At 39.2% G+C, this 22,603-nt stretch overlaps 1 protein-coding gene across 1 annotated transcript in view; it reads left to right on the top strand.

Annotated features, from left to right (window-relative positions):
- Positions 1-22,603, top strand: part of SDCCAG8 (SHH signaling and ciliogenesis regulator SDCCAG8) — a 233,058-nt gene that overhangs the window by 66,256 nt on the left and 144,199 nt on the right. Inside the window, exons 10-12 of the mRNA XM_035010960.1 lie at positions 4,807-4,959; positions 12,867-13,001; positions 15,861-15,977. Coding sequence (XP_034866851.1) covers positions 4,807-4,959; positions 12,867-13,001; positions 15,861-15,977 — 405 coding nt within the window. The remainder of the gene's footprint in view (positions 1-4,806; positions 4,960-12,866; positions 13,002-15,860; positions 15,978-22,603) is intronic.

Genomic DNA, 22,603 nt, shown 5'->3' on the forward strand with positions numbered 1-22,603 from the left:
CCCCACCACCAAAAGACCTTAAAAGGCAGGTAATTAGTGTAATTAGTGCTTTTAAAAATTTAACAGTTAAGAACAAAAGAAGCTATTGTGTATTGCGAATCTAAAGCATTTTTCCTTGAATTAGTAATAATGCAAGAACTGATTTCTGTGCAGTTTACAAAATACAGTGCACATCTACTAGCCTTTATCTCAAGTATGTTAAAACATAATAGGAATTTTGCTTTCTGAGAGTAAAAAAGTAAAATGGCATCCATATTTTAATTTTGAAACCAACTACTTGATCTTTGAGCTCATGAAATGGGTACTTTGTTCTTATAGTTCCTTGACATTTGTTGCCATCTAGTGTTCACATTAGCACATTGCATGCTAAGTAAATGTACACGAGGAATTATTTTATATTCTATACTTACATTGACGATGGCAGTGAAAACATCCGAGGATTTTATAAGATAATAAATCTATAACACGAGAAAGCTATAATGCCATTCAGCTGTGGAACTACCCTGGCTCAGATCTCTACTCTGCCACTTTTTAGGTCTGTGATCCTGGGCAAGTTACTTAATGTCTCAGAGCTGCTCAGTTTCTTCACTCAGCTGAGTGATAAGAACTATTAAAATTTAGCGAGAGTGTTAAATAAATTAATCCATGTAAGCCACTTAGCAAAGTATCTGGCACATGGTGAGTGATCAATAAATGGTTTTGATTTACTCTGAAAATTGTAAGCCATTACAACCAGGGATCATTTTAAAAGAGGAAAAACATATCCTCAGAATAAATGAGGGTGGAAAAGCAGAAGTTTTGCAGTGATGCCTTGGTAAAGCTACAACATGAAATGGTTAACCAGGCCTCAGACCTGCTTGCTTCTATCTTAAGGGACATTGTTGGCTTTAGCATGAAGTTATCATGACTGTATCTATAATGAGATAACCCTCCAAGGGAAGATTTAAAAAACAAAAAACAAAAACCCAGGAGGTTGAATAAATGTCCCCAAAACTTTTATTTTCCTTTCTAAATTATTCTTTTTCTTAGACTATAGAAGAATCAGAAAGGTGAAAATTAGAAACCTAAAGTAAAAAGATCAAGACATTTGGTCCTTTGACTGCAAGCACAGGCAGAGAATATAATGCTTTTTATTTTTTCTTTTTGAGAGAGAGAGAGAGATTGAGCAAGTAGGGTGTGGGGCAGGAAGGAGCAGAAGGAGAGGCAGAGAATCTTAGGCAAGCTTCATGCTCAATGGGGAGCCTTTCATGGGGTTCGAACTCACGACACTGAGATCACGACGTGAGCCAAATTCAAGAGCCAGATGCTTAACCAACTGAGCCACCCATGTGCCCCATCGCTGCTTGATATGTACATTATCTGCCACAAAACAAACAAATTATAAACATCTTGAAAATGGGAGATAGGAACAGACTGACTGATAGGTTTCTAGCAAGCAAGAGTTTATAAATTAAAAACAAATGGTTGTCATTATTTATAAGTTACCTGCTTAAAACATATTGACAGCATTTTAGTTTTGTGGGCTATAGTTCATAAAAATGAAAACATTTTCCATAAGTTTTTATGTGAATTTTAAATTTAATTTTTTAATTGTGAATTTTGTTATTTCTCATAAGATCTTTAATTCTTGAATTGTGAATTCTTTGATCACAAGGATTTCTAGAAACCTAGCCCTAGCACTCGGGAAGGACTTTCATATGTCCTAAAATAGGTTTCCTATTTTAAAAAATTCAGTTGACTAGATATAAATTTGTTTCAGAAAATGTTTTGGCCCCATTAAGACAGTAATCCATACTTGTTGGTTTAATAAAACTAGGGCTGGGAATATCAAGTCCAATAAATTATGTTTTGAATAATGTGTTAATGTGGCCAGCATAGAATAACCACAATTAAAGAAATTTCCCAGAAGAGAAAAGGTCCCTTGAGGATAGAGTCAACTGGGTGGGGGAATAGTCTAATTCCCTCAACTTCTCAAGAGCAACAACCACTTCCACCAAAAAGGGGCTGTGCTCAGGGAAAGAAAGAAGCTACCCCCTTGGGAACCACTGGGAGAAATGGCAGATGCAGGCCCCAGATCAACTTGGGCCTCTCTGAAGATCTATCAGTTAGCTGTAACTGACCATTTACTGACCTCGCTTGTGAGAATTCAATTATGCCTTTATGGAATGGTTAGATGAGCAGAATCAGGTAGTACTGGATCAACTGGGATTCTGGAAACTGGGAGAGGGAGCCCTGGAATAAAAAGGTAAAGCTTTGGGGCACCTGGGTGGCTCAGGGGTTAAGCATCTGCCTTCTGCTCATGTTGTGATCCCAGGGTCCTGGGATCAAGCCCCCAGTCCTCCTTGGGCTCCCTGCTCAGCAGGGACTCTGCTTCTCTCTCTCCCTCTGCCACTCTGCCTGCTCGTGCTCTCTCTCTCTCTCTCAAATAAATAAATTCTTTTTTCTTTTTAAGGTAAAGCTTTAATGGAAAGAGTGTATAAGTATTTGTTTATTTCCCCTTGGCCTTCTAGTGCATGAGGTCCACAGTAAGAAAGCTATCTTTAAAAAGATTAAATCGCTTCTCTAAATCCAAGTGTTACTGATCCTTCATAATTTTCTTCATTGGGATCAGGCATATATATTAAAATCAAGACAAATAAAAGTCCTTACTTTTACTCATACTTCCTCATCATTACCTCTCCATGATGGCCAGTCCTAATAGGGAGAAGGCTTCAGCAATGGTTTTAAGTGATTTACAAGTTCTTGCCTTGTACTTTGTACTTTTCGTTTATATCATCTTACGCTGGCATTAGGCCTCTTTCCCTGTCAGGATCATTTACTGTTCCTTGTTTCCAAACTGACTGAATTCTTGGAATTGATTCTTTGGTTGTTCTTCATGTCAGCCTGCTCTTTGATCTTCAGCAGTCCCTTCCACTGTTCTGTGCTTAATAATGTTGACTCCTGAGTTTTTGTTCAATGAAAAAGCTACTGATTGGAAATATTGGTTTATAGTCAATAATCATTTTATTCTTTCATGCCACGGGTATTAGATCTTTGAAAGTTATGAAGATTTTTATTAGACTCATATAAAATATTTTTCATGGGGTGCCTGGGTGGCTCTGTCGGTTAAGCATCTGCCTTCGGCTCAGGTCATGATCCCAGGGTCCTGGGATTGAGCCCCACATCAGGCTCCCTGCTCGGCAGAGAGCCTGCTTCTCCCTCTCCCTCTGCCTGCCGCTCTACTTGTGCTCTCTCTCTTCCTCTGTCATATAAATTAATAATGTCTTAAAAAAAAAAAAGATTCTCTCTCTCCCTCTGCCCCTCCCCACCCCCTACTCATGCTCTCTCTCAAAAAATATATAATAATAACAAAATAAAATGTTTAAAATATTTTTTACAACAGCAACTGTGTTATGAAGCACAAAAATCTCAAATTCATAATGTTTCACGCTCCGAGGGCTTAAATTATAGAAAAACTATGCTTTTTCACTTCTTTTAAAATCTAATAGAAGATTTTATTTTACAGACATTCTCAACTAGAATTGGACTTGGTACCAAGTCCCTAGGAGAATCATTTCTCAGTCACTGGATGTGCTTGTCAGTTAATCTGAGACAGTTGAGTTTTACCCTCATATTTTATGCCTAGGAGTGCAGAAACTTTCCAGAAGAATTTGAAAGAAATTAGGGTTTAATGGTTTCCGGATGAAGATAAGCAAATTCACATACCCTAGATTATTTGTCTGTATTTATTATAGCTTTCACCAGAGGGAAGCAAAGCTATGCATAGAACTTGCAATGCTTACTGAGACCACTTCCCTCACCATTAACAGCAAGTGTGACTATCAAATGTATAACTTGATACATACTTACACAGTTTGTAGGTCATATGAGACCTGGGTTTCTTGGGTTGATAATTCAGAGGAACATGGTGGCTTTGAATGAGGTGAAGATTGGATATTGGATAAGAGCCACTGGGAGAAGACTAAGACAGCATAGAATGACTCAGACTTTGTGTGTCAAGCACCTTACCTTTACTGGGTTTTTTTAAAATTGGAATTTTGAAATTAGTTTATTATTGGGTATTTGGCATAAAGGTACTGTGGATGTAGTTAAAAGGAAGTTAGAAAGTTTTTACTTCTAGAAATTCAGAGTGGGAAATTGAGACTAAAGAACAATTATGGACTTATAAATTACCAGCAGTGAGAGATGGCACTTCTCATTTCGTGAAACTAGGGAGTAAATGTTGTTTTGAGTCTTTTTTTATCTAAACTTTTTATTATTACATAATTTTTACTTTTGTTATGTTTGGAAGGAGAGTGAACTAAATCTTATCTTAGTTATATTTAAGGGAACTTGATTATTTGATAATGTTAAAAATAGATGCTTGTATATCATAACAGGTACATTTCATTTTAAATTTTGAAGCATTTCACTAATTTTTAACCATAAGCAAATGAAAAGTTAGTTAAATTGGATACTTATATATTTCATTTAGAATAGACATGCTATATAATTGAAAAATATTAGAACACTTGATTTCTCTGATGCCGTTTTTCAAAATTTGGATTCATCTGTGGCCTTCATCGGGTTCCATTTACCTGAGTTTTCTTAGTTGCTTAGTTAATATAGTCTTAATTGTGAAAATTGAAATGTGTGAATAAATGTACCATTTGAATTGTATTTTAGTTCTATAAGTGGTATTGACAAATATAAAATTATTCCAATGGGCTTTACAGTGACTTGTGATGATTTTAAAGAAAATTAAAGCTTAATTGTCTCATTTTCGCAAATTCTGAGGCCCCATTTCACTCCATCTTACTCTGGCAGGCTTTAATCCAGTGTGAGCAGTTGAAGAATCAACTGGAGAGACAGACAGAGCGACTTGAAAAAGAACTCGCATCTCAGCAAGAGAAAAGGGCCCTTGAGAAACAGACGATGAGAAAGGAAATAACAAAAGAAAGGGAAGACGTGGGATCAAAGGTACTTTCGGATTCACTTTGTTACCCGCTGCAGCAGAAATGTTTGTGGTGATGTGACTGATGATGCTGTAGGCTGCCATTCTTGAATGAATACTCAATTTAAAAACCTTGTAAGTAGTCAATTGCTTATAATTTAGAGTTCATAAAAATTTTCCATTTTTCCATGTATTTCTCAAGGAAAGTTATATTCTTGGACCTCTCTGAGTAAAATAATCAATTGATTCCATGATAGGAAACTGTAAAATTATACTTTGATCCCACCATTCTGTTTGATTCCTTCTCTCATGTTTGTTAGAGAAAAGCAGGTGCTCTGCAGATACCCAGATTTTATTTCAACGTGGGCTAAATCCAGGAGAGATGACTCCCCCACCATATTCCCTCTCTCTCAAATTAGACCTGTAGAAGATGAAACACGTGTAAGAAACCAAGTAACCGAGAAAAAATAATTATATACACTGTACAAAGTAGGTTCTGACAAATTGCATGATGAATAATGAACATAACCAGATGAACACATGGAAGGAAGAGATGAAAGGCAAAAGGAACAGCTAACATGAAATGGGCAGTGTTTGGAAAACAGTGATAAACTGGAATACAGAATTGAAACCTAGCTTTGAAGTTGCTGCAATGGGGGCGCCTGTGCCTCAGTCAGTTAAATGTCCGACTCTTGGTTTCCATCAGGTCACGATCTCAGGGTCCTGAGATGGAGCTCCAAGTTGGGCTCCGTGCTCAGTGTGGAGTCTGCTTGGGATTCTCTCTCCCTTTCCCTCCTCCTTCCCCCAGTTCACACGCTATCTCACTCTCTCTCTAAAATAAATAAATAAATCTTTAAAGTTGCTACAATAGAGTAAAAACTGAGCAAGATAGGGTCCATAAAGTAACCAAAGCAGCTGTTACATGTTTTGTTTTGTTTTTAAAGTGACTCGCAGCTTATACCCTGAATGCTTTATTATAATATTCCAGTGTGTGATAATTACATCACTCAGCACGTATCTACTGAGTATCTGCTATGTGCAAGGCAATGTGTAATCCTGAGGATATATAAAGAGAAGAATCACAAGTTCTGTCCAGGAGATTTTAAGGCTTATGGGTGTCTGAGGCATTTACTGTAAACTCCCTTGTCTTAGGCTTTAGAAAAATGGCGCCTGTCAGAACCTCACTCTATGTCAATCAAACCGTCTACCTTCTCTGGCCTTGATGGGCGATCTGAGCCTTGCAGACAGCACCCCTGTGCATCATGACCCTAGTGTCCCTGGTGCTCCTGCTGCTTCAGCAGTCCCACCGTGCATTCCTCTCCCCTGTTCATTCCACATTCAACAGAAAGTAACTGGAGGGCCTGGGAATGTGCGGTCCTGCTTCCAGAGGAGGGAGGAGGAAGACATTGGACACAGACTTCCCTGAGTGAGTTTGTAGTTACCACTGTGATAAAGGCAAGGAAATACAGTATAGGGTACCATGGGAGTATGTAACAGGCACGTCTGAGTGAGTCCAGGTGGTCATGAAAGACTGTCCTATGAAAGAGATTTTGAAAACGAGACTCAACAGGGTTGACTAGGAGCAGTCAGGTGAAGAGTTGAGGGGAAGAGATTCAAATGGGAAACGACACACCCCAGACACTGAAGCTAAAGAGCATCATACTTTTTAGGAATTTAAAGAAGGCCCAGGTGACTGGAGCATAGGAAGTGGGGACAGTAGCAGGAGATGAGTTTGGAATAGTATGTAGAGACCAAAGCATGAATGGCCTTAAAATGCATGTGAAAGATTTTAAATTTTATCCAGAAACTAATGGAAAACCATCGAACGACTTTAAATTGGGCAGCATCATGATGCCATTTATATTTGAGAAGTACCATCTGTCAAGAGATTGGAAGGAAAATCAGAATAAATGCCTGGAGATCAGGTGGGAGGTAATTATCCTAGTCCAGGTGGCAATGATGGTATCTTGGGCCCATTTTCAAGGACTATTTTAAATCACTTTTATTCTGCTCAGATTCTCTACTATACCATCGTTCCCCTCATTATCAGCAGAGAGCCTTACTTACCTAACAAAGAAAACTCAAAACTTCAACTATTTATCTTCCCCCTTACCTGTGACTTCAAGTAAAATTTCACCAGCATGCCAACTGTGTCAGAACAGGAGAAGCCTCACGCTAATTCATTCCCCTTGCTCTGGGTTCCATTCTCTTCCTCCACCTCTGGGAGGTCATTTCTTTTCTTTCTTTCTTTCTTTTTTAATTTAAAGATTTTATTTATTTATTTGAGAGGGGGGTGGGGCTGAGGGGGAGGGAGAGGGACAAGCAGACTCTGAGCTGAGTGTGGAGCCCGTTGTGGGGCTAGATCCCAAGACCCTGAGATCATGACCTGAGCCGAAAGCAAGAGTCGGGTGCTCAACCGACTGAGCCAGCCAGGCGCCCCTCAGGGATGTCATTTCCATTCTCCTCCCCCGCTGAATCCTCTTCCTTATAAGGAGAATCTGCACAAGTTTCTGTCATCCATTGAAAGAAACAATCTTCCAACCAGTGGTTCTCAATCTTGGCTCCATAGAGGCTCCAAAAATCTTCCTGCCCAATCTGCATCCCAAACCGAGATGTGTAAATAGCTGTGGGTAGGATTCAGGTGTCAGTATTTTTAAAGTTGTCCAGGTGATTCCAATGTGCAGCCAAGGTTGGAAGCCACCTCAGTAATTCCATGGCCCTCCTTGCTTTTCCCCGTAATGGGCACATTTCTTGAAAGGTTTGTCTGTACTTGTTGTCTTCATTCTCTCACCTCTCATTATGTTCACCGGAGCCCTCCTTGTGCTATTTTTTAGGTAATATTTTTTAGTTCTTACTCCCTTTAAAAGATTCTTTTTCCTTGATTCCTTTGGATCTATATTCTTGATTTGACAGAATGATGATGTGTGCCTTTCAGTTTGCTCTGAGTTTAAAGTGCCTTTGAGACAAGGAAACACATCCAGAAAACAGCTTGATGGAAAGTTCTAGAGTTTAGCAGAGAGCTTTAGATTTCGGGGTCTTTGGCATTACTGCGGCTCTCAGTTTCATGTATATGGAATCGATTCCTAAATCCTCAGCTCTCTAGTGAGCTCCCAAACCAGCTTCACTTCCCATCTTCCCTCTCCCAGGGAACCCCCAAATCTTGCTGGCATTCTGTGTCCTTTCTCTCACTCACCCTACTCATCATTATGTCACCAAATTCTAGAGATTCAGGTGCCTAGGAATTTTCCATTGCCCTGTCTCTCCACCCCACTGCTATCCATACCTCACCCCTGGATGATTTCTAGCCCCAAGCCCTCTCCTTGCTTCCGGTCTCACCTCCTTCTCATCTAAGCCACAGGCAGGATGATCTTTCTCAAATGAATACGTCAATATGTCAGTCTCTTGCTTTAAAATGCTTTCATGTCTCCTTACAACCCCTTGGATAAAATTTAGGATCCTTTAGCATCACATGAAAATTCTACATTTCTCTTCCTCTCTTTGGCTCTCCAGTCTCATCTCCCTCCACTTTTCTTCCTGGTATTGACACCATACTGACCTACTGCACTAACTCCAACACAGACATGCCAATCTGCCATACTGTGTTTTCATTTTAGGATTTTGCACATGCCTTGCCCCTTGCCTAGAGGAATCCTCTGCCCCATGCCCTCTCTAAGTGATCCTTCAGAGTTCTTCTGGTTACCACCTACTCCCAGAGATGAATTGAGAGCCTCTCCTGTGGGCTCCTGTAACTCAATTAACTGAAAATTCTTACTGAATTGTTTGTGTCCCCCAATTTACTATGAGTCCCTTGAATGTGTGGTTGGTTAACATCGTCATTGCTTGGCACATCCCACTCCCATAAAATGTTCTTCACCTATATTTGTTGAATGAATGAATGAATGAATGTAGTACAAGGGGAAGGTATGACGAAGATGTTTATTCAGAGGATCAGAACGGTCTGTGTCTGCAAGAGATCATGGAAGATTTTGTGAGGAAGGTGGCATTTTAACTGAGTTTCAAAGTGTAGGTAGGATTCAGAAATGCAGAGCATGGGGGGAGGAATGCTGGCTATAACCAAGGAGAGTGAGGTGTGGAGTGGGGGTAACTTTGTGAATTGCGTGTTGTGTGTGTGACAGAGAATGGGACCCATAGCAAAGACCAGCTATGTTTTGCCCACAGTAATCCTTGGCTGGCATTGAATCTCAAGGTCCTGCCCTAAATAAAGTGACTGAATGAAGAGCTGAGAGTGATCCTAGCACTCGGGCAGGTGCTTTCACCAGGAAATGGTAGCAAGTGGCTTTGGAGTCAAAAGATTTAGAGTTGAATCCAGGTTGAACTTTCTATGACCTTGAATAATTCGTTTAACCTCTCCCATGTCAGAGGAGTAAGAAATGGAGTTGATCTACTTAAGAAATTGGTAGGATTAAATCAGAATGTTTCAAAAGGGCCTAATATACCTGGCCTAGAGTGGACATTTAGTAACTCTGAAACTCGAGGCTATTATCATTCTTACTCCAGAGAAAGAGAAGCTGCCTGATGGGATAGATTTCTCTGTATGAGTAAAGCAGACAGATTTGAATATAAAGCCCGGCTTTACTTTTTATTCATTAGCTTCAATGAACTTAGACACATGCCTTAATTTTCTGAATCTCATTTTTTTCAACTGAAAATTAATTGAGTGTAATTCGTCCTTCAAGGGGGGATGAAAAGTGAGAATATGTATCACACTGCCTGGCAGATGAAGTTAGTCTAAGAGGCAGACTGAGCAATTCCTCCTAACGTTGTGAGAGCTCTGTAGTTAGGAATTAAAGCAAGCACCACCACCCCCCCCCGCCCCCGGGCCTTTCCGAGCAGTCAGGAAAGCTTATGAGACTTTTAGACTTTCTTCCTCTCTTTTTATTATTTTTCTTCTTTCCTTTCTCCTGACTTGTTCTCATTAAATTTCGTGTGTGTGGGAAGCTCTAAGAGAGCAGATGTCTTCTACCTAGACAGATTTTGAATCATCCCCCCATGAATAGTACTTGCTGTGAGTTTGTTTGTTGTCTTCGGTTATGGTCCTTGGCTGCTCTGAGCCCCTGGGTTTGTTAGTTCAATCAGCCATTTATCATATTTAGTGAGCACCCCCTATGTGGTCTACTCTTTTTTTTCAGTTGGTTCCCTTGATAATAGTCCATGGCTAGAATCCTTCATTCTTGCACCTGTTCTATGGCGAGTACCACTTTATACCATGTTGAGGCCACTAGGGACTGCTTTAGCTGAGAGATTTCCATCAAGCTCTCCCAGACCGGGTGTCCTTGTCTCTTGCTTGCCCCTGTCAAAGTTTAGAGGACTTAGCTGATGTCGGCGCCCTGGACATCCAGCAGTGTTGCTGCTGTCTGTGTGACTTCTGTCTCCGCAACAGATGTGGATGGAGAAGCTCCTGCAGTGTAATGCTGACTTCCAGATGGTGGGCGTGGGGAAAAAGAAGGTGTGACAACAGGAGTGGAGGCCTCAGGAAGTGGGTGACAGGAGGGAGCAGACAGGTAGTGGGCAGAGGAAAGAAGTGATGGGTGGCAGAGGGAGGGAATCAGATGGAAGGAGTGTGATTCGGTACATGCTTATAATAGAAACTGAGTTGGAATTTACAATTAGCAAGTGAATGTCTGTCTGCATATTTACTTCAGAAACCACCGATGTTAATATGTTTACCATAAGATATAGCTTCACATAAGTATGAGTAGCTGGTAATTGAAGTTTCCTGCTGTTGTATCCGGAAAAGCTATAATTACCTTCATAATATGGATACTCATGAACTTGAATTTTTTAAATTAAGTATATAAATCTCATTATTGGTTGCATTTAATTTCTTTTGACTTTCAGTTTGGGGTTCAGATTGCAATATGCATTAGGATAGTTTGTAGCCTGGTATTAGTAAAAGTAATTTTATGTGCAAATTAAAATTTTTAGTCAGTCTTTTGATGATAAGAAGGACATGTAAACAACCATAAGTCAAATGTACAATTCTCTACAATCCCCAGCAAAGTTAATTAATACATCTACCATTTAATTAGAAAATCGCTACCAGGGCTCATTATTTTCATATGTGTCAACTTGAGCTAGTTACATAATTCAAAGGCAATCTTGATTTTTATCACAAACTTTGCCTTATTGATTTTAGTTGTAAAACTGAATTCACACCCATGTCCATGTACAACAGTAAATTTAAAATACTCTTTCAGTTTTGTTACAAGCTCTTGTGTAACAGATTAAACACTGATAGGTATCTCTCTATGTTTCCCTCTCTAGGAAGGTAGCATTTCTTTTTCACTTTAAAGCTGCCAATACAAATAAAAAATTAAGAGTCTAGGAAGTTTTGACTTCCTGGAGCAGAGTAAAATGTAATTGCAAATAAAAAACTGTAAAGGTTAAACCTGAGATCTAGAAAGCATTTCTCGCCCTGGGAAGAAAAAGTAAGAAGCTGACATTCATAGAGTGGATGGTTCCTCCGAAAAGCCGTTCATCACAGTGATCTGTTCATCCCAGTGATCTGTTCTTTCATCAAACATTCGGTGCCTCTTGAAGAACATGCCCTCGAGGAGCTTGTAGTCTACGGGAGCAAACAGACAACGAGACAGTGGGATAAGTGCCAGGCTGGAAGTGTGCAGACGTTCAGGCTGCAGTGTGATGGAGACATATAGAGGTGGTTGGGGCAGCTCGTGCCAGAGAGAGAGTCAAGATAGTAAGCCACCAGTACTGTGGGGGCAGCAATCCGTGCCAGTGGGTGCTCGCTGCCAACAGTAGGCATGGCTGTCCCAGGGCACAGTGGCTGAATAGCAACCCTGGGTGTGGGAAGGGGTTCCTATTTTGTGCTGGGAGCCAGAGGTCCTAGAAACCTTCCTGAGGAGAGGGGATGATGGCTGAGAGGAGGAATGAGGGTAGCTAGAGAATGGGAGCTCTCCAGCTCTCCCATCCTGTCCTTTTATCCTTCCATGTGGGAGAAGGGTTTAAGACTTCCCAGATTTTTTTTTAAAGATTTAATCATTTTTTAAAAGATTTATTTATTTATTTGAGAGAGAGCACATTGGGGGAGGGGCAGATGGAGAGGGAGAGGAGAGAATCTCAAGCAGACTCCCTGCTGAGCGGGGAACCCAACATGGGGCTCGATCTCAGGACCCTGAGATCATCACCAGAGCCAAAATCAAGAGTCTGATGCCTAACTGACTAAGTCATCCAGGTTCCCCACACTTCTCTGATTTCTTGACATCACCTTTGAAATTTATTCCTGTCAGTCCCTTCCACAGCTTATATGATTATCACCTTAAGGTTTCAACCCAAACTTTGATTTTTATCATCTTGTATGTGTTTCCCAAAATGAGGGTAGAGACCAGAGAATGAATCAGAAGGAAGTACATATTTAAGTCATGGGGGATGGGTGAGTTGAGGAAGCAGAAAAACGGACATACCCAATTCACAGAGAAATGACTTAAGAGCAAACCCAGTAGCCATGCAGAGACTCCCATTAATTCAAGATTTTTTTTTTTACATAGTATTATATTAGTCTCAGGTGTACAATAGAATGATTCAGCAGTTCTATACATTGCTCAGTGATCATCAAGATAAGTGTACTCTGAATCCCCTTCATCTATTTCACCCATCCCCCCCATTCACCTCCCTTCTGGGAACCACCTGTTTGTTCTCTGTATTTAAGAGTCTGTGTCTTTTTGTTTCTTTGTCTCTTTTTTTTCCCTTTGTTTCTTAAATTCCAGAAATGAGTGAAATCATATGGTATTTTGTCTTTCTCTGATTTCTTTCACTTAGCATTACACTCTCTAGGTCCATCCATGTTGTTTCACGTGGCAAATTCTCATTCTTTTTTATGGCTGAGTAATCAATGTTCTTAATATTTATTTGGTCAAATGGCATTATCGTTTAGGACTTTTATTTCCTCTTATAGATGTTGTCCCTGTCTCAAAATATTGCCCAGCTGGAGGCCCAGGTTGAAAAGGTTACAAGAGAGAAGATTTCAGCTATTAATCAACTCGAAGAAGTTCAAAACCAGCTTACTTCCAAGGAAATGGATGTCACAAAGGTACAATGTGAGATTTTAGTTTAAAATTTTTTCCTAATGTACAAAGCCCAGAAAGCAGTTTGGAATGGAGAAGTTTTGTTATTTAAGATAGTAAAGATCCACATAATGGTCATTAAGCCAGCATTTACTTATTATTGGCAGGCCCTCTGATAGGTGCTGCAAATACAAAAGATGAATTAGACACAAATAATGTCCTGGAAGAACTGAAGGTTAAGTGGCTGGGACAGACTTATCAATAAGCAAGTTTCATTACTTTAATCATTGAATATTTGGTAAAACTTATATTTCTAAATTAGATGGGAGAAATGTTTGCCAGAGATAGCATGGCTTTGGTCTCCACAATGATAGTAAAAGAGATTTATTTACCACATGAAGAGTGTGCTTAACATAAAAAATTCTCCACCTCCCATTCCTTTTCAGACCTGGTCTCTAAAATCGAGGCTCCAATACTAAGTGTCTTATTTTATTGGTCCCTAAATTTATACTTTAAAATATCACAGTGTCAAATAAATAAATAAAATCTTAAAAAAAAAATATCACAGTGTCTGTGCTATGGGTATTACAAACTTGTAAACCAAAACTAAATTGTTCATAGTCTTCGCTGGTCACTATAACATACGTATTTATGAAACACTAAAGTCCATGTGGATTTCAGCAATAAGTTGCTTTAAAACTAAGCAACTAATTATAGGCATGCATGATGTAATAAATTAAATTGATTGATTTTTTTTAACAATTGACACAGATGATTTTCTTTGAAATGCATACCTTTTCATACTGCATTTTATTTATCAATATATTTCCCTAAATGTTGACACATTTGTAATACCATTGTTACTTATAATTTAGTAATTAAAATTACCTTTAGTATATGGAAGAAACAAAGCCCCTATTTTTTTCTTGTTTTTCCCTTCAATTTCTGTAATTCTCCATTTGCTTTCTAAAATTCAAGCTAGCTAACATTAAAGTTTTAAAATACCATATTTGCCAATATCACCGATGTGTTTGTGTGGATCGTAGGGGTAGAAGTAAGGGAATGGATATAGAGGGCTGGCAGTGGTTAATCCAGATTTTTGGGGGAAAGCTGGTGGTGAGAGTGTCCAGTCCATTGTAGGAAGAGAACTTCCTGTTGGAATGTGTGCAGTAAAGATGCCTCCTCTGCCTTTAGAACCGTCCAGAAAGACTGAAGCATCAGAAGCAGGCCTTGTGCTGGCTCCAACCCTGAGACATTGTTCCACTTCAATTTACTTCGCCAGTTTATTTTAGATAAACTTAGCAGATGCTAAAGTGAGAGTAGTACGGCAAGGGAACTTTAAAAGTAAAATTAAGGGATGAAATAATTCTAAATAAAACAATGCTTAGACATATAATAATAAACAATAATTTTGTATTGGTATTGGGTTTGAAACACCATGGCTGGGTAATTATAATTTTTTGGTATTATCAATTTGGGTTTTTTTCATTTCATTCATGTATATAAATCAAATAGGTTGGAATAAGAATAAGAAAGCAAGCAAATTTGGGCCCCTCTAATTTTTTTCTAACATTCTTAATTTTAAACTTTATTTAGCTTTAGAATTAATAACTTTTTGTAAATTACTAGTTTTTTTTTTAATGAGAGGGGTCAGCTCTGACACATTCAAGGCATTTGAATTTCAAATCAAATTTTTTGTAATTTTATTCTTTTTCTAGCATTTTGAGGGCCACTGGGAAGAAACTTACTGACTTTCCTCTGTCTTGTCACTATAACCTTTAGACCCAGATTTGTTTATTTTTCAAAGTATTTTTTATTTGAACATGGGAAATAGATACAGGTTTTTTGAGATTCTAATACCTCCATAATGATGAAAACTAATTTCTGAAGTTCTAATCATCAGTTTTGGAGAAATACCAAAATTGAAAAGTTTCAAGCAACTATAACCTTTAGATGATACATGATTTTTAGAAAGTTGTATTTGTATATCAGAGACTGAATTAGCAGACTTGTGTGTTAACTAATCTCTCTGCAGATTCTCAGTTATCTCAAAAGCTCATAATTTCTTTGTTTAGATTTATCTGCTGATTGCATTTTCCAAATTTATTTACCTGTCTGTAGAGGCCCTGGATTGAAAAAGAAAATTCTATAAAGGATGATACACAACACTCTTAAGATGCTATGTGTACTCATTATTTAATGATATGTTAAAATCATTTCACTTAAATGTATATTTTCCTTTTATGTTGAATGCTACAGTTATAAATGGTTCCAGTCTGTGCCTTTTACCAGACAATGTTTATCGACTTAAATACATCGCACTGTGCTTAAGATTGACATTATCTACAAAGATTACAGTAAATACTGGGTTCTACTGTACACCTAAATACTATATCGTCTCTTAGCAGAGAGAAAAATTCCTTTATAAATTTTCTTAAATAAAAGCCTAACTGATCAAATCTTTAAAGGAAAACTTTACTATATAGAATAAAACTTTACTGTTTAAATCACAACAATTTGAATGAATATTCACATAGCTTAATATTTTAATTAATGATTTTATCTGCATAAAATAGAGATGATAGTGCATTTTGGATGATGTGCAATTGAAACTGTTATTTTGCACAAAAAAATTTGGGCACATTACTTAAATTTATTAGTTATACATTTCTTTATCATAATTTGAAATTGTTAGACTCAGTAATACCTGATATTGCCTTTACATCTTAACAGAATACATTGAATATTCTAACAGAAAATGCCGTTCTTAGCAAAGTTCTATTGTATTTTATTTATATGACCTCTAGGGGGCACCAAAAGATCTAATTGCAGGCATTGCCGGGTCGATTCCCGCAGCTATTGATCTAGTTTTTACAATCTAACAGGTGTGCGGGGAAATGCGCTATCAGTTGAATAAAACCAAAATGGAGAAGGATGAGGCAGAGAAGGAACACAGAGAGTACAGAACCAAAACTAAAAGGGATCTTGAAATTAAAGATGAGGTAAGAGATGACAAGTGTAATTACAACGATTAAAGACATAATTAAAGATGTAAGTTATTTATTTCTATTATATTGCTTCTAACTAATGGAACAATCCAGTTTATACTATTAAAAGAATTTCATTTATAGTTGCCTAAAATTATCACCTTTCACATGAAATGGTGAGAATACAACCGCCTGCATATAAAATCCCAATCTGACAGGTCATAAATATACATTTGGATATGTGTATCTATTACTTACAAAAGTAAAAAAAAAAAAATGTTCTAATGCACAGTTTGAACCTAAAATATACGTACATAAAGTTCTTGAAAGATGCCAACTTGAATCCAATTTTAAGTGAAAAAGTTTAAAATTTGTAAGATGAGATGAGTTGATATGTAAATATGTCAATCAAATTGATTGTTGGCAGAGCAAAACCAGTTTTAACTAAGATAACCATGAATACGTTTGCTCAAAAAGCCTTAAATACAGGGAGATTAGAAATGTTAGGGGGAAATGCTGCTTACTTCCATTTCAGTTGAACAGATGTTTTATGTTATATTTTTGTTGAGATCATGTAGATACTCCAATTTTAATTGATGACATGGATAAAGTTTTGAGAGAGGCAGTTCTAATAGACTCACTTTGGGTTTTCTATATTTGTGTTACAGTACAAAACATCGAAGGCTTTCATTCTTTATATTCAATGAAAGTAGATTGATAAATCTGTTCAATTAAAATGAGTTCTCAGTGTCAGCATTTTAAAAAAATCACCACAATTTAAAAGTAGGTAAACTTAAAATTAGTTTTTTTCAAATATATTTCTAGTTCATAGCTTTTTATCATACTTTCTAGCATCTTTTCCCTTTCAACCCAGTCAACTTTCTATGCAGATGATGTAAATAGATGATAGGGGAGTATTAAAAATGAAAGCGATAATGAAATTTAGTACTTGAAAAAGTTTTCCAAGTCATGGCTGAAATTCCTGGCACTAAATTAACATCTGAACAACCAGAATCAGATTCTGCTTTTGTATCACTATATTCAGAGTGTTATGAGTTTTAATTTTCCGAATTTTCATTATTAACGTGTACAGATAATGAAACTATTTTACTGCATCCAGTTGGGGGCGTGCCTGATAGTGGAATTGAAAATCTTCCATCAGCAACCCAAGATCTAGCACTACCAAGCCAAACAGAACCTTCCTTTCCTTTCCTGATATATAATGACTTTTTTTTTTAAGGGTATCATCTTGGTATGCTTGCTAGCATTGTTAAATACTTTTGTATTATTCTATAGCACCTGCCCAACATAACAACTTGGACTAATTAGAAAAAAAATAAGAAGAGTGTCTGAGTTATTTAAAATTACAGGATAATGTTCTAGGGAGACAAAACACTGTCGGAATAATAAGATTACCATATCACTTGTAAATGAATAACGTGTAGAAGTATTTGTAATATTTGTCTTTTCAGAGCTCTAGCTCATTGCAATTAACCAGCAATGATGTGGAGGCCAAAGTGGCAGGATTTTAAAAGGAGTCAGTTTCATTTGTGAACATTTCCTGCTTACTAGTCAAACATTAGCAGTTTTCATAATGATTTCTAATGTTGTTTTTAGATAAAGATGTGCCTTCTTAGGAGGTCGGAGGGTTAGGAATAAAACCTTGGAATGGTTACAAGGTATTTGTGATGGGATGTGCTTTTTATCATTTTCTCTTGGACAGAATGTGAGGAAATCTTATAGGTACTCTTTGTAACTATTTTGTATTGAGCAGACAGTTTCAGAAAGGAAAGTGGTGGTGTCTCATTCCGTGGATCTGGAGGAGCAAAGCAGCAATTGTTCTTTGGTCTTTCAGCCATGACCTGACCTTCTGTCTGGAAGACCAAAGAGCTACTTTGCTTGGCCACCATCTGCACTCAAGAGAGAAATTTACATTCAACTTTTAAAAGCTGGGCATGTTGAGCATTTATCAGAAATACTTATAATGACAGAAAGTGTATGTAACTTTTAAAGTGTCCCACATCATGCAATTCAGCATAACAAGATGGCCATCTCCCGGTTTACAGACAAAGCGTTCCTTGTAATATAGTCATTTTGTTCATATTTTTGTTAATCTGGCCTCTTGATACATTTTTAAAGTAGGTGGGAAACTGTGAGATTGGAATGCGGTCAGAACAAGAGCTTTTTTGATGTATATAAAACAGGGCAAATGGTTGACCACCAAAATCATTTTCTTTGTGACCCGAGCCTTGACTCTGGCATAATTAGAAGGAAGGGTTAGGGGAGGAACAATAGCGATCTCTTCCTCCCACTTTCTCCTTTTCTTTTTTATATTGTGTCAGGAGCCCATGGGCGGATTATCCTTCCCATCAACTCCTTTGTATCTCTTCAGCATAGAGCACTCCTGCCAGCCTAAGGAAGAAAAAAAGACATTTGGTATGGAGGAGAATGAAAAATCTGTGCCCTAGTTTTTATTTGAAATTTTTTTGTAGGCAACAGGTACACACACACACACACACAGAGTCCATTATGGGAATTGAAAAACATATAAAAAGAACGCTATAATGAATTCCCACACATGCATCACCTAGGTTTATCATTTTGCCAGTCCTGTTCTATCTGACATTTTTTCTCTCCTTCTTCATCTTCTTTGTCACTGTTTCTTCATCTTCTCTTCCACATCCTCTTTGTCTGTCTCCCTCTTCTGTTGCTCCTTTTGCTGAAGTAGATCTCAGACACAATGTTATTTCACCAGTGAATCCCTCAGCCTGCATCTATGAGGATTGTTTTTTGTACTCACTATGTCATCATCACACCTGACAATACTAACAGATTAATATCTTGTAGGGCCCAGCCCATACCCACACTTCTCTGTTTCACGGTCGGTTTATTCAAACCAGACACACAGTGTGTTTTTGTATGTCTGAATGTTACGGCTTTATCTTCTTTAATAGGGAATAAAGGGAATCTTAGCAAAATTTTGACTTTCTTTATCTGTTGTTCTTATTAAATGTCATACATATGTTTTGACTGTGCTTTATATAAGGTGTCTCATCATCATTCTAAAGAAATATGAATTCATCCTACAGCAACTATGTGAGGGAAGTGACCCCCATGAAGCAACCCCAATCATCATATCCCTTTAGAGTCTGAAACCTACAATTTGTAATTAATTTCAGAGCCTTACATTTAAGGTCGGGGAATGCTGCAGGAAGCCCCGTTATTACCCTGGCATCAAGGTTAGCTTACAAAGGATGCATAAGTGGAATTTTCCTTGCCACCTTCCATTCTAGTAGATGAATCTCAGAAGGGTTGATCGGGGCATAGTGTAAAAGGAAAATGCAGGGGCCTGTGTCCAAAATGCAGGAAAAAAGTGATGCAGAGGTATTACAATATAAAATATTGTCCTTTCTCTTATAATCTCTCTTCCCCCCCTTCTCCCCCTCCCCCTTCTCTCTCTCTCCCTCTTGTGCAGTTGCAATGTCCTGTATTTGACATTTCACCTTGGCCTCTGTCCCTTGCAGGCATACTCATGGGGGGATGCAGGCATAGTGGTACCTGGATCAGGACGAGCAGAGACTCCACATTGGGCCTACTGAGTGCGCAGCAGTGATAGCAGTTGGAGGCAGAGATGGTCCCCCCCGTGTCCCGGGATGTCAGGGGTGACACACTCTACCTAATCTTCCCCAGACTCACATCCCGGCTCCTGCCAGAGGCAGAGGGCCACAGCAGAACACAGCCCCGACCCCACCCTCCCACTGCCATGACCTGGTTCCACCCAAGGCAGAGGGCAGCCAGATCCCCAAGTGTGGGCCAGAGAGGAAGATTCAGGGGACAGGTGTCTGAGTCCCACCTCGGGGCTGCTGGGAGGAGTAAAGAGAAGACCACAGATATGAGCGGGGGTTCCACCATCCCACCAGACTTCTCTGATGAAACGCCAGTGCCAGTGTATAATCAGTCATTACAAACTTCAAGATGTCGAGCACAGAGCATTAAACAGCGAAGCTCAGCACCCTCCTAAACACAGGGCCCTGTCGGACTGCCCCGGCCACATGCCCATGATGCTGCCAAGGCCGCGGGGGAAGGCAGGGGGAGGTTTGGTGTACAGCTGCAAGGAGATACACACCCACTTAAGCCTGCAGACGTGCACGAGTGTCTAACACGCCCATGTACCCGCACCGTAAGAGAGGGCTGACCACGGCCCCTCGTGGGCCAGTCTGACCCACTGCCTCTTCCTACAGATGGAGTCGTGTTAGAACCCAGCCGCCTCTGTTCATTCGCGGATTGTCAGTGGCTGCTTTCCGCGGCACAGGCAGAGTCGAGTTGTGGCAGAGACCCCGTCCCCGTAGCCCACAAAGACTACAAGATTTACTCGCTGAGCCTTTGTACAAGAAGTTTGCCACCCCCTGCTCTGGGTATAGAGATAGGAGTGGATGGCTTAAGTTTCTCGTGCCTTACTAAAAAGTGGAGCTCTTTGAGTTTGAAGACTCATCAATCTTAGGTGATAACTTAATGGTTTTGGAGTATTTTGCAGTATGGCACATGGCCTCGCCCCTGGTCTGTTAGTCATCACTCATTGCCAAGTGAGTGTGGAACTGGTTAGAATGTCATTATCTTAGTAGTGGCCTGTGGCTTAATAATGGCTTAGATGAAAGGGGCGCCTGGGGAGCTCAGTCGGCTAAGCATCTGCCTTCAGCTCAGGTCATGATCCCAGGGTCCTGGGATCGAGCCCCGCGTCGGGCTCCCTGCTCGGCGGGGTCTGCTCTTCCCCCCTGCTCATGCTCCCTCGCTCTGTCTCTCTCTCAAATAAATAAATAAATAAATAAATAAATAAATCTTTAAAAAAATAATGGCTTAGATGAGAGTATAAATATAAATATAAAATTTATTTTGCAGTAGTTTCTTTTAGGTTGGTAAAAATTTTTTCAAGAGACAAGAAGACTTTTTTTTTTTAAACCAGCATTGCATGTGTTATAACTTTGGAGTTGTGGCTACAATTGAGCAGGAAGCATTGAGGTTCAAAATTCCTTGATCAAAACAAATATTTTAGGGTAGGGCACGTATAAAAAAAAGAAGTAGATCAGATGATTTTGGCTAGAAAAATTAGGGCAAGAAAGAATTGGAGCTCCTGTCTACAGCAGTGGGAGTCAACACTTTGGTACCGACATTACACGTGGACTGTATCAACACAGGAATTATTTCTGAAGTTCAACTGAATTAATGAGATTGTTGGAAGAAGTGCATCTATTTTGTATGGGTTTGTGTAAAGATGAGAGGAAGCTTTGCAAGTCCTAAAGGGAGGGCCTACTTAAGGCCAGAGAAACTAAAGCAATAAGGAAAAGTTGAAGAGTTGTAACTTTTAAACACCTGCTCTTGATCCTCAGTACAGAAGGAATAAGAACAAAGCAGTTTAATCACAGCCACTGGAAATCACAATAGCCTGAAAGAAGAACTTTCTGACAGTGAGAAGATTGAAGGAGATTGCAGCAACAGGCCATGGAACTTTCTTCCCTGAAATTGCTAGTTTCTTCTAGTGGCAGGATGCCAAAGGCCCAGCTCACGGATTTCCAAGGTCCACCGTCTCCTCCTGGACTGTGGAAGCATCCTCAGACTATTTCACTCTGTTAAAGTGACTAGGAGTGGCATTCATCTTTTCTACTTGTAATTTAGCATCTACACATTAAAGCAAAATTCTCCTCAGCTCTGTTCTCTGCTTTGTGTTTGTAATTCCATGTACCCCCATCAGAAAGCTTTGGGGGAATATGTTGAGATAATGGGTAGCTTCTGGAGAGCCAGACTTGAGAGACTTTTCAACTACCACCTGCAGTCTCACTTCTGCCTCTAAAAACTGGCTGGGAGAGGGGCCACTTGGGCATGCCGTTAGCACGTGTAATCACTTGGTCCTGGTGATGACAGAGTTGCTCTCCACTGTTCTTCACACCCTCTTCCACTGCTGGAGGCTTCGTACATCCTGCTCCCTGCTCCTCGCTCGGAGAGCAGCCATGCGTGCGCGAGGGCCAGCCTACCCAGACCGGTGGAGGAGGCGCCGTGGGGGGGTAGCTGGAAGACCCAGGTCCTGCCCTGAGGGAGTTTATGTTCTAGCCGAGGAGACAGGGTCCACATTTGAACATGCCTACAAAATACTTACAAAGCAGCATATCGACAAGTGCAAATTAATGTAGTGTGAAGTTCATGCTGGCTCCAACCCATGAGAGTCGGAATCTGGTTCCATGTGTGTGATGCAATAAAGCTTTTTTTTTTTTTTTTTTAATAGCATCTTCCCTAAGTACGCCCTAAAGCATTGTTCAGATAAATTTGTGTTCTTATCACAGCCTAACCAAGAATTCTGAGCAAATTCTTCAGCCTGGTGTGTGTCTAATAAATCAGCCTCTTTTGTTATTGCACTGCACGATGCTGAATGGGACAAATGGGATTATGTAAATAAAAATATCTTGGTTTAATAAAAGATTATTGAACTTCTCATATTTCTCAAACACCAGGCAAAGTTAATTTCTTCATTTTAAACCATAATCATGTCAATAAAGTCACAAAATTAGCAGTGAAAAAGTAAGTTTCTTTCTTTCTTTCTTTCTTTCTTTCTTTCTTTCTTTCTTTCTTTCTTTCTTTCTTTCTTTCTTTCT

Source organism: Mirounga leonina, unplaced genomic scaffold, assembly GCF_011800145.1.
Source record: "Mirounga leonina isolate KUSES-001 unplaced genomic scaffold, KU_Mleo_1.0 Mir_154, whole genome shotgun sequence".
Classification (NCBI taxonomy): Eukaryota; Metazoa; Chordata; class Mammalia; order Carnivora; family Phocidae; genus Mirounga; species Mirounga leonina.